At 32.6% G+C, this 14,832-nt stretch overlaps 1 protein-coding gene and 1 long non-coding RNA gene across 4 annotated transcripts in view; one reads left to right on the forward strand and one right to left on the reverse strand.

Annotated features, from left to right (window-relative positions):
• LOC114336526 (protein timeless) overlaps positions 1 to 6,886 on the forward strand; it is a 52,609-nt gene extending 45,723 nt beyond the window's left edge. For all 3 annotated transcript variants that reach the window (XM_050655019.1, XM_050655020.1, XM_050655021.1), the window contains one exon: positions 803 to 6,886. In XM_050655019.1, the coding sequence (XP_050510976.1) occupies positions 803 to 1,088 (286 nt within the window). In that variant the 3' untranslated portion in view covers positions 1,089 to 6,886. The remainder of the gene's footprint in view (positions 1 to 802) is intronic.
• On the reverse strand, positions 6,304 to 11,947 carry LOC126887471 (uncharacterized). Its single transcript, XR_007699075.1, has 2 exons — positions 11,760 to 11,947; positions 6,304 to 6,723 (listed from the first exon to the last, which is right to left on the reverse strand). It is a non-coding gene; the product is annotated as an uncharacterized LOC126887471 (long non-coding RNA).
• Between the last annotated feature and the right edge of the window lie 2,885 nt (positions 11,948 to 14,832).

Here is a 14,832-nt window from a genome sequence, read left to right on the forward strand (position 1 = left end):
CATAGTAATATACTCATTCGTAATTTTATTCTTTTTTGTTACTTCACTCATCCATCTAAGCAGTCTCATTTCCGCCACATGCATTCGTTGTCCCTCTTTCTTTTTGCTCAACATTCAGTTCCGTACATCATAGCCGGTATTTTACCTTCAGCTTCATTGGAATTTTTCGGTCACACAACACACCACTCGCTTTCTTCCATATCATCTATCCAACCCTAATTGTATTGCATGCATCTCTATCTATTTCCCCATTAGTTTGTAATGCTGACCCTAGGTAACTCTTACTTTTGACAATCAATCATTTTACCATCCAAAGATATAATTTTATTTGTATTAACTCCATCTTTAAACGAACATTCCAAATACTCTGTCCTACTAAGTTTTAAATATTTTTCCTCGAGAGCTTGGCTCCACTGTTCCAGTTTTTGTTTTAAGGCGTTTTCACTATTTCCCACTAACACCACATCATCGGCATACATTAAGCACCAGGAAATGTTACCCTGTAGTTTCGCTGTTATCTGGTCCAAAACTAATGAGAATAAATAAGGACTAAGCACAGAGCCTTGGTGCAATTTATCAGTTTCTCCCACACCTGTCCTAACACTAGTTGTTACTCCCTCATACACACAATCCTTACCTACTCACTGGGGGCTCATTTCTTATTGAGTGTCCACCACAGAATCTCTCGAGAAACTCTATCATATGCTTTCTCAAGATCAATGTATACCATATTATGAGCGTTTGTTTCTTTATGCATGTGTTTATAAATAAGTTTAATGATTATCTTTCATATATGTTTCAGCACTAGCCAGCTCTCAATCGCAATTCCCGACAACGAGATAATATCTTGCAACATTCCACCACCCGAGCTAACCATTGTTAGCATATCTAATGGGCGCCCAGCAAGAAGCTCAGTGGAAATGGAATGTTCACCAATTCACGCAACTGACAGTGACTTAGTGCTCAGCGATGAAAGAAACAGTCACTGTGATACAGCCTCCGTGGCATCAGACTTAACCAGGATGTGTGTGAGTGACGAGGATGATAAAGTAGTACTGGTTTTGGAAGGTACTGACAAAATTGCGTGATTTGTTTTCATTAGGTTCTAGGTGAATATTTTTATGTGTAAAAAAAAGTTGTAAAGTATTTTAATTTGGGTATCAACTCCAAGACATACGGGTATTACTAAATTAATCAAGAATTAGATTTATAAAATAGTTTTTTATAAGTAAAGCCTATATTTATAGGCCATTTTAACAGTCCATGTGCCATTGCTAAGATCATCGCACATACATTCATTCCAGTTGAAGATTACTATACAGAGTTATTATAATACTCGTCCAGTGTAGCAAAACCTGAAGCCTATGATATGAAACGAAGAATACTAAATGTAAGATCTGAAACACTACCAGAAATTACTAACGAGGAAGTTAGTAATTTCTGGTAGTGTTTCAGCGTTAGTAATTTCTGGTAGTGTTTCAGATAAGTTAACTGCCTTAAAACAGATGAAAAATGGAAAAACTCCTGGAGACGATGGAATAACAAAGGAGATAATTACAGCTGGAGGTCAAACAACTTTGGAGGCAGTTAAAATCTTAATGAACAAGTATCTCTTTAGGGGTGCTATTCCAACCTCTTGGCAAAATGTACTGGAATACAATAAACCACTATCTTTAATAGTTGTGGATTATGAAACGGCTCCGAAACCTTTGTCAATGGACTGGCTTATCAGCAGATGAATCGTTACATGCCGCGCAAAATTGAGAACAATATCGGCAAATTGTCGTTGAAACTAGCCACGACTCAAATTTGGGCACGGTACCTACTTAAAGAACAAGAATGAAACAGCCTTTAATAGCATAAATCAACAATGTTGGAAGCCTTGACAGAATGCCAAAATGACTATTTGTATATAAATATAATTAAACACATATACCAACATGCAACAGCTAGTGTTAGAGTGGGTGATCGTGAAACTCAGAAATTCCCGATACAACGTGGAGTACGTCAGGGGACACCATATCGCCGAAACTGTTCACTCCGCTTTTGAAATATAAAAGGGCAAAACTGACCGACAAGGGCATAAACATAAACGGAGAATAGCTTAGCCACCTAAGGTTTGCAGATGATATTGTGCTAATAGCTGATAGGATAGATGAGGCTAAATAACTTTTAAATCAGCTCTGCCTTTCCTCACTAGATGGGGGATTAAAAAAAATTATTAAAACCCAAACGCAGATGATGACAAATCTTGCAGTCGTCGAAGATATGTGCATAAGAACAAGATTTATAGACCAGTTAATAGCTTTAGAATACCTGCATAATGAGATTCGCATAGGAAATGATAACCAAACCGTTGAGCTTCTCCGTCGTTTAAGACAGACTTGGATAGCCTTCGGCAAGTTGAATCACATTTTCAAGTCGTCCGACATACCAATATATCTTAAAAGTAAAACCTTCAATCAGTGTATTTAGCAGTGTTGACTTACGGAGCGGAAACGTTAACCATCATAAGGAGAACAATGCAAATGATTCGTGTGACTCAAAGGGCGATGGAGTGTGCTATCTTGGGTGTTTCACTGCGAGACAGATCGCCCTACGACGATCAAGAGTGATAGATAGATAGATAAATTTATTTAACTACTTTACAAAAAAATAGTATTGTTTGTAGCAAGTCAAAATTACAAGGTATATAAAAATTACAAGGTGTATAAAGTAGAAATATAAAACATAAATTATAAATATCACAAACAAGAACATAGATTAACAAAAAATATTTTGTGTCACGGTAAGCATTTCAGTGGATGTTCTGCAATGCGTCATATATTCTTTCGAGCAATAAAAGCAATGCTTCAACAGATAGTTTTTTATGACTTTTTTGAAACTGTTATAGCTTAACTGTTTAATATCTTTTGGTAAAATATTTTAATGGTTATAATTAAGACAATTTTGATCTGAAAGACGCAATCTACAGCGATTTGTTCGCAAATAGTGAGAGTTTCGCGTATTGGGAACGTGATCATCAGACTGCTTTATTAAATGGGCCCGTTTTCTGTGAATTTCAGTCAGAACTTGATATATCAACAGAGTTGGTAGCGGCATAATTTTTAATTTGATGAAGAGAGGTCGACAATGTTCCAGATAACTAACCCCCTGCTAAAATCCGAATAGCTTTCTTTTGCATCCTGAAAATTTGAAGAGCATTTGTTGAATTGCCCCATAAGATTAATCCATAGCTTAGGTGTGAGTGAAATAAAGAAAAATATGTCACTTTCAATGTCTCAAAGTTGACAACCCTTGCTAGTTGACGAATAAGAAACAATGGACTAGACAGCTTCTTCTTTACTTGTGAAATATGAGCCGACCAGTTCAATCGATTGTCTATGGTTATTCCTAATAGTTTAGCAGTCTCTTTGTCATGTGGATGGCCATGTAAACTACTAATACAGTAGATAGAATAGCAACAATGATATAAAACTAAGCAGGTCACGTGGCTTGAATGAAAAATAACAAATGGACAAAGCGAATACTGGAATTGAGACCAAGAGATGATGCCTATCGAAGTAGAGGTCGTCCACCAACATATTGGACTGATGATCTGTTTCATAGGAATTTAATGCAAGAGGCATGAGGAAACAGATGGAAAATTATAAAGGAGGTCTATGTCCAGCAGTGGACAAGAGAAGATTGAATGATGATACAAGAGGGAAAACGAATGAATGAAGATGAATACTAGATTAGCTTGGCTGTGATAAGGTTGTTCTTTTATACCTTAATAGATAAAATTGCTATATTTTGAAATTAGAATAAAATTACACAGTTATAATAAAAACATATTTTAAACGTTACAATATTTAACAAATTTTATAATTGCGTCAACAATGTGTATCCCAGGCAACCAAACGACGTTTTTATAACGTAGATAACACGTCATAAAAATGACCAATTGACGTGTTTCTATGACGTAGTACCGACGTTGAAAATCACGTGTATTTGTCTCATCGATTTGATACTTTCAAAAAGTGAACTCTTTCACATGTTTCAAAATAGGTAGTATAAAAATAGGTAACATGAAACCTATAGGTCTACGTCCCATGTGTCGATGAAGATATACTACCATTTGTTTAAGATCGCTTGTGCATTAGAAGCAATCTAACATTGATTCTGCATGATTGTAGCAGCCCTCGCATTATAGAATTTTCACTATTTATATAAGTATACCTACTTACTATGTCAAAACTGAAAAAACATACAAACTAATAAATAATTTATTAACAAATTACTCGATAAAACTCGATAACACAAACATAATTAGTTCATTAACAGAAAATAAACATAACCTCAAACAGTTGTCAAGAAGAATACTGCATTAAACTAAACTCACTGCGCAAAAACGAATACAAATCTCCTAATTAACACGTTTCTTCAACTAAATATTTAAATGAAAAGTCTTATTTTATCACACAAGACACAAACCACGTAAACAATAAATGAGAAATTTCTTATGAAAACTATTTAACGAAAATGTTTGGAGTAATACAAACAAGCTCCTCGCAATTTTGTGACGTCAGAGTTAACTGTCTGAAATGAAAACGTTTTTTAAACGTTATTTTCACGTCATTAACCTTACGTATTTAAAATCACCTACAAAAGACGTCTATATGACGTAATTTTCAAACACGTGTATATATTCAACCAAAACTGACGTTTCCTCGACGTTATATGACGTCAGTTGGTTGCCTGGTATGTTGATCCCAATGTACTTTACAATTGTTTTGACGTTGCAATATTTAGAACTATATCTGTTTCTACATCAAAACCTAAAAGCCAAATTTATACAATCCTCAATATGTTATTTATTGTTTTGACTTCTTTGTTCGTATTAAATTTGATATTAGACCAGGGCGGATCTGTGAAAAAACGATTAAATTTGAATGTGAGAGGTGGAATTCTGATCTATTCAGAAAAATTTATAACTTCATTAATAAAGTATTTAATGGGTTGCATGTGTGAGTCAATACTAAGTAAGTAATGAAATAACAGACCTTCTCACAATCAATTATTGACCGGTTTCGCTCTCTAGAGTTTACACAGCATCTTCACGTCAACAGTAAAAATAAATTACATGCTACAAAGTACAAACCCAGAATTATGAGTTTTGAAGATTAAAAAATATTTTTAAAAAAATTAATTTGTTTAAATAAAGATTATTTATAGTAATTAAGTATGGAGAACGGTAAGGGTTTTATACCGATCGAAGACAATTGTTTGGAGGAGGAGCGGAGCGACGACTCCAATTATTGTCTGAGATCGGTTACCCTTAACCTTCGACATGCTTATAACGTTTTTTGCACGATTGATACCATTATAAATTATAAAATTAAACATTTTCGTCATATTGCCTAGTTTCATTCATTTTATCAAGATAGATACTTTGGTTGTTAGGTAGTAACTAGGGTGCATAACAACAATGGAGAATTGAGTTTTTATTTAGTTGTCAATAATTTTAAGTACAATTTTGATTATTATAAATTAAAATATGAGCGAAAGTGAATTTGAAGAAATTGAACGGGCTTGGGAAGAAGGGTGTTCCGCAATTATTCCCGAAAAATCCAAAATCCGTTATCAAAATACCTACCAAAGTTTTAAAAAATGGTGCCAAGGCAAGAATTTAAGAATCGAAGAAAAGACTCTATTGGCATATTTCGTTCAAAGACATATGCAGTTGAAAGCTCCTGGAAGCCTCTGGGCAGAATATTCAATGATTAAATCCACCGTTTTTCTTTATGATGGCATTGATATTTCCAAGTTTTCAACTTTGATCGCGTATTTGAAGAGAAAAAATGTTGGATACTACTAATGTATGCGATTCTGCAGGAGTTTCTGTTAGAAGTGAAACCACAGCCCAAACAAGTGGGATTTCAATAAATAATTTAACAAATTGTACCATAAGTTTCAATATTAATAAATAATTCGTTAGTTTTCTTTATTCTTTCAAAAAATAAATTAAAATTAAGAGATTTTTTAACTCGACGGTAAGTGAATTACTTACCGTCGAGTTGGAGTACTTACCGTCGAGTTGGATTACTTACCGTCGAGTTGCTAGTAAATGTCACCTACTGACGTAAAATCTGTCACGGTAAACAGTCAAAAATGATCAATCGTGCAAAAAATAATATTAGTAAGTATACCTACAGCTTTTAAATGAAAATACTTGTATTTGTAATATAAAAAAGGTACATGTTTGGAAAGTTTTTCTAAAAAAGTCTACAACATAGGAAAAAATAACAAAAATATGACAAGAAAATTATAATACCTGTTTATTTTTGAATTAATTTTATACAAAATTGCATTCATATTTATAATAACCAGTTAAATATTATTTTAACCATTGAAACCTATTTGCAAAATTATTACTCCTAATTAATAAAATAAAAGTAATGCGTAAGGATAAATTTTCAATTTTTTCCATTTCTTTTTTTTCAAATTTTTCTCTATCCGTTTCCATACTTTTTCGAATAAAATGAACCCGGACTGGTACTGGGTTGAGAATTGATTGTACGTATCCTCCATTGTTTTCTTGAAATTTTCTATGGTTGAATTCTTTAAAATGGATATTGGAGCTGACGGGCTAGAAGTTGGTGGAAATTGAGTTGGTGGTTGCATTTCTAGTAGACCGAATATTTCGTTGAGAAAATCCTGACGTTCCACTGTGAGATCAATCTAAAAAAAACTACATTAGAATAATTTATTTAAAAAAAATATTACTATAATAGATAATGTTTTCAAAATAATTTAATAAAGTTCCTAGACAGATTTTAAATTAAATAATTAATTATAAAACAAAAAAATATATTAAAATAATATTAATTAATTTAAAAAAAAATACTACGAGAATACAGAATTTAAACTGATTCTTCTTCCTCCTCTTCGGTCTTAAGTAATCCAACTTTGGACATAGGCCTCCCCAATTAAATCCAGTGTTTTCTCAATTTAAACTAATAGTTACCAAAATATAAATTATTGTTAACAATTTTAAAAAATTCCTGAGACCGCCCAAATAATCCCATTTCAATTCTATAAAGTGAATATAGAGCAATAAATAAATCGTCAGATTGTAAGAAAAATTTTGACACCCCCTATCTCGGAAACGAAGAATTTGCCGACATACGTTTATAAAGCAAACTGTGATTTTTTTTTCATGCATAATTACCCCTTGAAGTTTGCCATACTTATTTGAAAACACCCTGTCCCTGTATTGATGAAAAATAAGGCAAATTGTTAACTACGCTAGTCAATGGGAGCAAGAATAGGATATTACCTCCGAATTCTATCCTACTTCTTCTTCTTCTTTAAGTACCGTGCCCAAATTTTTAGGCATGGGTAGCTTCCATAACAATTTGCCGATATCGTTCTCGATCTTGTGCGGCATGCAACAATTGATCTGCTGATAAGCCAGTCCATTGACGAAGGTTTCGGAGCCATGAATATTTCTTTCGACCAATTCCTCTTTTTCCGTCGATCTTTCCATTGAGTATTAACTGCAGCATCCTGTATCTGCTACCTCTCATTATATGCCCCAGATATTCAAGTTTTCTCTTTTTTATCATCTTCATTAAGTCACCTTCGCCTTGACCTACTCTGTTTAAGACTTCTCTGTTTGAAATGCGTTGAACCCAAGATATTCTGAGCATTCTACGATACGACCACATCTCAAAGGCTTCTAATTTGTTCATCATGTTAACCTTCATGATCCAGGTTTCACATCCATATAGTAATAAAGGATACACATAACATTTTAGGAACTTGATTCTTAGTTGTAAGTTCAGCTGAGAGTTGCTCAGAATAGATCTAAGTTTCATAAATGCTCCTCTTGCAATTTCTATACGAGTTTTAATTTCTTCATCCGGATTTAGTGTCTCGTTTATCCAACATCCTAGGTATTTAAAATGGTTAACTTTTGTTATTGATTCATCATTGACAATTAGTTGCATAGCGCCGACGTCTTGTTTACTAACCACAAGTAACTTTGTCTTTGTTGCATTTATGTTAAGTCCGTTATTGGAGCATTCTCTAGTGACTCGATCTATAAGGAATTGAAGATCTTCGATATCTTCAGCCATGATCGCGGTGTCGTCTGCATATCTGATGTTGTTAATAGTTTCTCCCCCGATTCGAACTCCACATTGTCCTTCCAAGGCTTCATTAAAAATTATTTCTGAGTATACGTTAAACATAGTTGGGGATAACACACAACCCTGTCTGACACCTCTTTGAATGCAAATTTTGTCTGTTTCTTTGCCGTCTACCAGAATAGAAGCTTCTTGATTCCAATATAGATGTTGTAAAAGTCTCAGATCTTTATCGTCTATTCCAATCATTTCTAGATATTCAAACAACCTATCATGTTGAACTCTATCAAACGCCTTCTCAAAATCTATAAAGCAGACGTAAATTGGTTTCTGTACTTCCCATGATCGTTCTATCGTGATCTATCCTACTGCATGGATTTTAATGAAATTTTGGGCCTAGCCTCTACTTATCTCCTAATTCAAAGTCTACCCTATGCCAATGTGTGCTTTTATCTTTGAGGTGGTTCCCACCCCTTCTTGGGGAAAATGTTTTGGTTAAAATTATCACGGAATTCGCTAGAGAACCTAATTCTAAGCAAAAACTGTTCTATAACTTTTTTTGAAAACAATACTTTTTGAGTTATTCGTGGTTGAAAATTGGCCATTTTCATTGAAACGTAATATCTTTTCGAAAGGATTTTTGCGAATACCTTAAAAACTATGCATATAACTAAAAAAAACTATATTCAACATTTTTGTAAGTTATAAAAAAAACAAAGAGACACTTGCCTCCATAACTCTTCTAGTTATAATACAAAAAGAGACATGGTAGCTGAAAATAGTTTGCTTTTTTGGTACATTCTCAAATTGGTGTATTCAACTTGAAATAACAGAGAAACGGTCGATTTTAGGTGTATAATGCCATATCTTTTGTAGTGCTTGAAAAGACCTTTAAAATGAGCTATTGCTCCATTGCATTAAAACTAAGTGAGATATGCTGCAAACAAAATTTGTTCGAGCCATTTAAATATTTAATTAATTGTTGTCTGGTTTAAAGCACCACCCTGTATTCAAAAATCGTTATAATGTTAGGAGTTTCAAAAACCCTGAATAGACACATTCTTCTGCTCAGACATATACGTTTTGTTTTGATAATATTTATCTCCTTCGAAGAAATCACGTCATGCTAAGTTTGCAGATCTTTGACACATTGACACATATATGTTCGTAACAAGAATTTCAGAATGAGAGCGTCGTAAATAGTTTTCAGTGTTGAAATGTGAATTTATAAGTCAAGACGGTGATCGAGATTTTTCCGAGCCGCGTAATAAAAAACACATTTGCAAGCTGTTAACTCTTAAAGCTGATTATAGAAAGTAAAAGTACAAAGTCTTTTATTTATACTCGAATCTCGGGGGTTTTGTCTTAAGATCGGGTAGATCATTAGAGGCCCCCACAAAATTGATAACTAATGTGTTTTAAGAAAAAATGAGAAGTAATTTTAACCCCCATCCACCAAAATACAAATGCATCGTTTTCCTTCTACAATTCTTTTTAGTATAGTATTATTTCTATGTTCAGAAAGTTGGACGGGTTTAAAATGAATGGTTTTTGAAAAAAAAAGATCAAATTATAGAGAGCATTTTTAAATTTTCTTAAAAATCTTCCTTTTTCTCCATGTAACTTGAAAATGATAAGAGATACAGTAAAGAAAAATAAAATGGAAATGTTTATCTGAAAAAACCGTTCATTTTTGTGTGTTAACTTTTTTTCGTATCTCTTATCATTTTTGAGTTACATGGAGAAGTGCGCTCTATAATTTGATCTTATTTTTTTCAAAAACCATTTATTTTAAACTAGTCCAACTTTGAACATATAAATAACACTATAATAAAAAGTAGTGTAGAAGGAAAACGATGTATTTAAATTCTGATGGATGAGGGGTTAAATATACTTCTCATTTCTTCTTAAAATACTAGTAGTCAACTTTTTTGCAAAATATCTCGCTTAGTTTGAATGTAATCGACATTTAGTATTGCTCATTTTAAAGGTCTTTTCAAGCACTATACGTTGTTAGTATACACCTAAAATCGACCGTTTCTCTGTTATTTCAAGTTGAATACACCGATTTGAGCACATGCAGCAAAAAAACAAACTCTTCTTACCTACCATATTCCTCTTTATATTTTAACTAGAAGATTTATGAAGGAACGAATCTCTTTGTTTTTTTATAAACAGAAATATTTTAAATAGTTTTTTTGTTAGATGCATAGTTTTTAAGGTATTCACAAAAATCCGTCCGAAAACGTGTCATTTTTCAATGAAAATGGCCAATTTTCAACCACGAATAACTCAAAAAGTATCGAGTTGTCAAAAAATAATTATAGAACAGTTTTTGCTTAAAATTAGCTCTCGCCTCTTCCGTGGCTATTTTAACCAAAACATTTTTCACTCCCGAGGAGTGGGAACCACCCCCAAGATAAAAGCGCACATCGGAATAGGGTAGACTTTGTTTCGTGAGCTATTCCCTACTTGCTGTGAAAATATCAAGTAAATCGATGTACTAGGATAGAATTCGGAGCCAAATACCCTCATTGACAGCCCTATAACGTACCTTTCTTTTTTATTATCCAACATAAACGAATGAATCTAAAACCAGAATGTTAAGAAAACATGAAAGTATAGTTAAGTTTTAATTTCAGTATTTTCACAGTAATATTTCACAGGGTGCCGCGAACTTTGACAAAAAATCACAGTTTGATTGGTACACCCGGTATACAATGACAATTTACATGTCTAGCAACAATATTATTACCACAGTATAGGAGGAATATTCCTCCTATACTGTGTTATTACAGCGATATTGTTAAAGAATAAGGCTATAACATATTAAAAAAATCACTTGAATCGGACAACCGGTTTAGAAATTCGAGACATCAAAATTACCCTTTTTTAAGGTACTGCGTTAATTTCTTGGAGAAGTGTATTTAATAAACTGAATAGTTTATCTGTACCCTCCGATTCTTAGTGGTGAGGACCTACCTTTGGCACCAAAGGTCATAGGCGTAACCAGGGGGGGGTTTTGGGGGTTGTAACCCCCCCCCATTGGGATGTAATTTGAGCTCTATACGCTTAACACCATAGCCCTCAGAGACCTTCCAGTAGTTGTAACCCCCCCCCTTTCAGGTAGTTGTAACCCCCCCCCCCCTTAGGATCATCCTGGTTACGCCTATGCCAAAGGTCGTGAGTTCGAATCCCAGATTGGTGGCAAATTTTTTTTTATTCAAAAATTTTATAAATGAAAATAATTTCGATCCTTGTGGAATCGATACTCACCTGAGGGGCCGCAGTATGTCCACTCCAGAGCATATAAAAAATAGTAGGAAAATGTAATTTGTCTTCCACAAACAATACAAAAATTTCTGTGCCTAAGCCAACCCCCCCCCCCCTCCCAGTCGAAAGTTCTAGGTGCGTCACTGCTAAGTAACAAAACATTTACTCAACACACACACTATACATTACTCCCCTGAGCTAGTAATAAAATAACTTACCACAAAAATAGTCTATACCTATGAAATTACGTGCCTAAAACTTCCAAACCAAGGCCAGAAAACAAAAAAAAATACCTAGTGTATCTTATATGATGGTTTATTATTATTAGTAATAATAAAAAAATATAAAACTTACTTTTTAATTGGTATCAGAGAAACCACAGCACAAAGATTAGTAAAATGTAGCATATTATTAGTACACGAAATTATACTGCGAAATGTGAACCTTATTTCTGCTTTATATACGTACGTTCACTTTCACTTCACTAGTTTCACTTCTTTAGAACTGCAGCAAGTGCAGATCAAGATGCAGTGGAGATGAAGAACCAGTTTTGCATCAGATTTTAAATTAAAATTTTAATATCAAGGACAACGACTTTGGGTGTTGTCTATAGTCTGGGCAGATTATCGAAAAAATGGCCATTTTTGGGAAAAGTTATTTAATTACCAGCTATTTTATTGCTGGAATCGAATCTTAAGACTGCATATATTAGTAATATAGGTATGCAAAGTCCGCAGAAAATGTGCTATTTAGTTTATTAACAAATTGGCGCTCCGAAGTCATCTTTTTATCAATTAATGCTCTGTAACTCCGAAGTTTTTAACTTTAAACCAAAAACACCCAAATAAAAATTGACCGCAATTTAATTCTGTACAGAGATATTGTTTTTCCGATTTCCTCCGACAAAAATTGTCCTCGGAAAATCCGGGTTTTCCACCCACCTGCCTCTTGGCAGCTTGAACATTGAATTTAAGCGAAAAGCAATGTTTATTTCTGAAATAAAGTTATAGCCTCTAAAACATTGCTATCATTTACAAGCTATAGTATGTATCACTCGGAATTTCATCAGGACCTGTCGCTTTGACAATTTTTGACGATATTAGTTTAGAATATATATTAAATTTGTTTTTCTGTTAACGATCTTACACTTTTTAGTTATTATTATAAATTTGGTTAATATACAAATTTGCGCAAAATAAAAATATCGCACAAAACGTAAAAACAGATATAACTAAATCAGAAAATTGTGCTTTTATTATGAAAGAAAATTTTATTTATATTTTTTGTTGTTATTGATGTTTTAATCAATTAATGTTGTTTATGATTGTACTATTTTACTATAATAGTCATTTTAATTTTAATGTATTTATATGTGTATTAAGTAGGTACTGTGTCTTTCAAGATTACTATGTTTGTTTATAGTAAAGAATTTACTTTTATTTATTTTTATAAAGAAGTTGTATGTTCTAAATTAATTAAAATTTTATTGTAGTGAAAACCAGGCTTTTAAAAGCCACAAGTAGTTTATATGTCCTTTTTGTATATTAAGTCATTATGTAATGTTTAAACACATTGTTAAACATGTTCTTTTCCCAATTTGTAATTTTCCACTGCAATGTTTATTTTCTTTGTGTGAAATATTGATAATATTCGCAGTTTTTATGTACAAAGATGAAAAAGTCCGTATTCTATTTTTTACTTTAGTCCCAAAAAACCGTTGTAGTGGAATTAATATTGATTAATGGTAACTCTCCAAGAAACATGTATTTTCAAAAAAACTTTTAATTTCAGTTATTGTAAATTGTTTTTTGTTTTACCTATGTGGTTATGTTTTCTTCAGTGTTAACTAATGTATGTCAAGAATGTTACAAACACATATTTTTTTATTAAATTATATAAACGAATCTAATATTGTATAAATTATTCACAATATATAAAATACGATAAATAGTGGAAATCACTTTAAAAATTTCTATTGATTTTTATGTAATAATAGAGCAAATAAGTAGATATTTTAGCATGATAATTTCCAATTAGTCAATATAATAAATGAAGACGAAAAAACGAAGAAAAGAAAAAAATAAAGTAAATAAGTATAGAAGTAATAGGAGGATTATCAAACATAAAATTAGGCAAAGCAGGTGGAGATGATGATATTGAACCGGAAATGGTAAAATACATGGGAGAAAAAGGAATAAACTGGCTATGGAAAATATATAAAGAGGCGTGGAAAAAACAAACAATCCCTAAAGACTGACACAACAACATCATCGTGCCAATATACATACAAAAGAGGAGAACATGTAAACTGCGATAACTATTATAGAGCTATATGTCTGTCATCGGTATGCTTTAAAATATATACGAAAATATTAGAGAAGCGACTAAGACAAGAAGTAGAAATGGAATTGGGAGAACAAGCGGCATTTAGACCATAAAGACAGATAAATGACAACATATATATCATTAGGAACATAATAGATTCATAGACCTGAGAGCAGCATTTGACTCGATAGAAAGACAAATTCTAGAGGAATGCCTGAGGAAAATAAATGTACCAAATACATTGACAACAGTTATAGAAAGTACTTACAAAGGGGTAAAAGGAAGAGTACAAATAGCAGGGAAAGATCGGAAGAATTCTATTGGAAGAGAGATATTAAACAAGGAGGTAGTCTCAGCCATTTGCTATTCATAATAATAATGAACGAATTGATAAGAAATACTAGAGTAAGAACCAACTAACTACAGACAGTAATAGGGTACCATAGATTACAACTGGTAACAATACAATCCTTAATGTATGTGGACGACATAGTACTAATAGCAGATTCCGAGAATAAAATGCAGAAACTAATAGATTTATGGGTAATGCAAATAGAATAACTAAAAATGGAAATAAACGAGGAAAAAGGTAAGATAATGATAATCAACGGTAAAGAAGATATGGAAGATAATGAAAGAACAAGAATGTTTGTGTACTTTGTACGCACGTAAGAAGTTATACTTCTACTACATATTATGTGATTTTTAAGACTATACCAAAAATTTTAAAAAATAAAAGAATAAAACGCACACAAACACATTGAAAAATGCCACAAAGAAAAAATAATTTCTGGACGATAATAATTGTTGGCAAAAATTTTAAATACGCATTTGCTGAAAAAAAAAATTATATAACAAATATACTTAAATCATAATATGCATAAAAAAATAAAAAAATAAAACTTGCATCGGGAATTGAACCCTTGAATTTCGTGCCGCTTTGACTCGTAATCGAAGCGTAGACTCACTCGTCCAATCGCACATTATGTATCATGTGGAAAAATACGGTAACTGAACGTTTTACTGTTTGACAATTGTTTTGAAAATTATGTAGTTTAAATTTTGTGGAAGAAAATATAAAAATATAACAAAACAGTAAGAA

Source organism: Diabrotica virgifera, chromosome 6 (genome assembly GCF_917563875.1).
Source record: "Diabrotica virgifera virgifera chromosome 6, PGI_DIABVI_V3a".
Lineage (NCBI taxonomy): Eukaryota > Metazoa > Arthropoda > Insecta > Coleoptera > Chrysomelidae > Diabrotica > Diabrotica virgifera.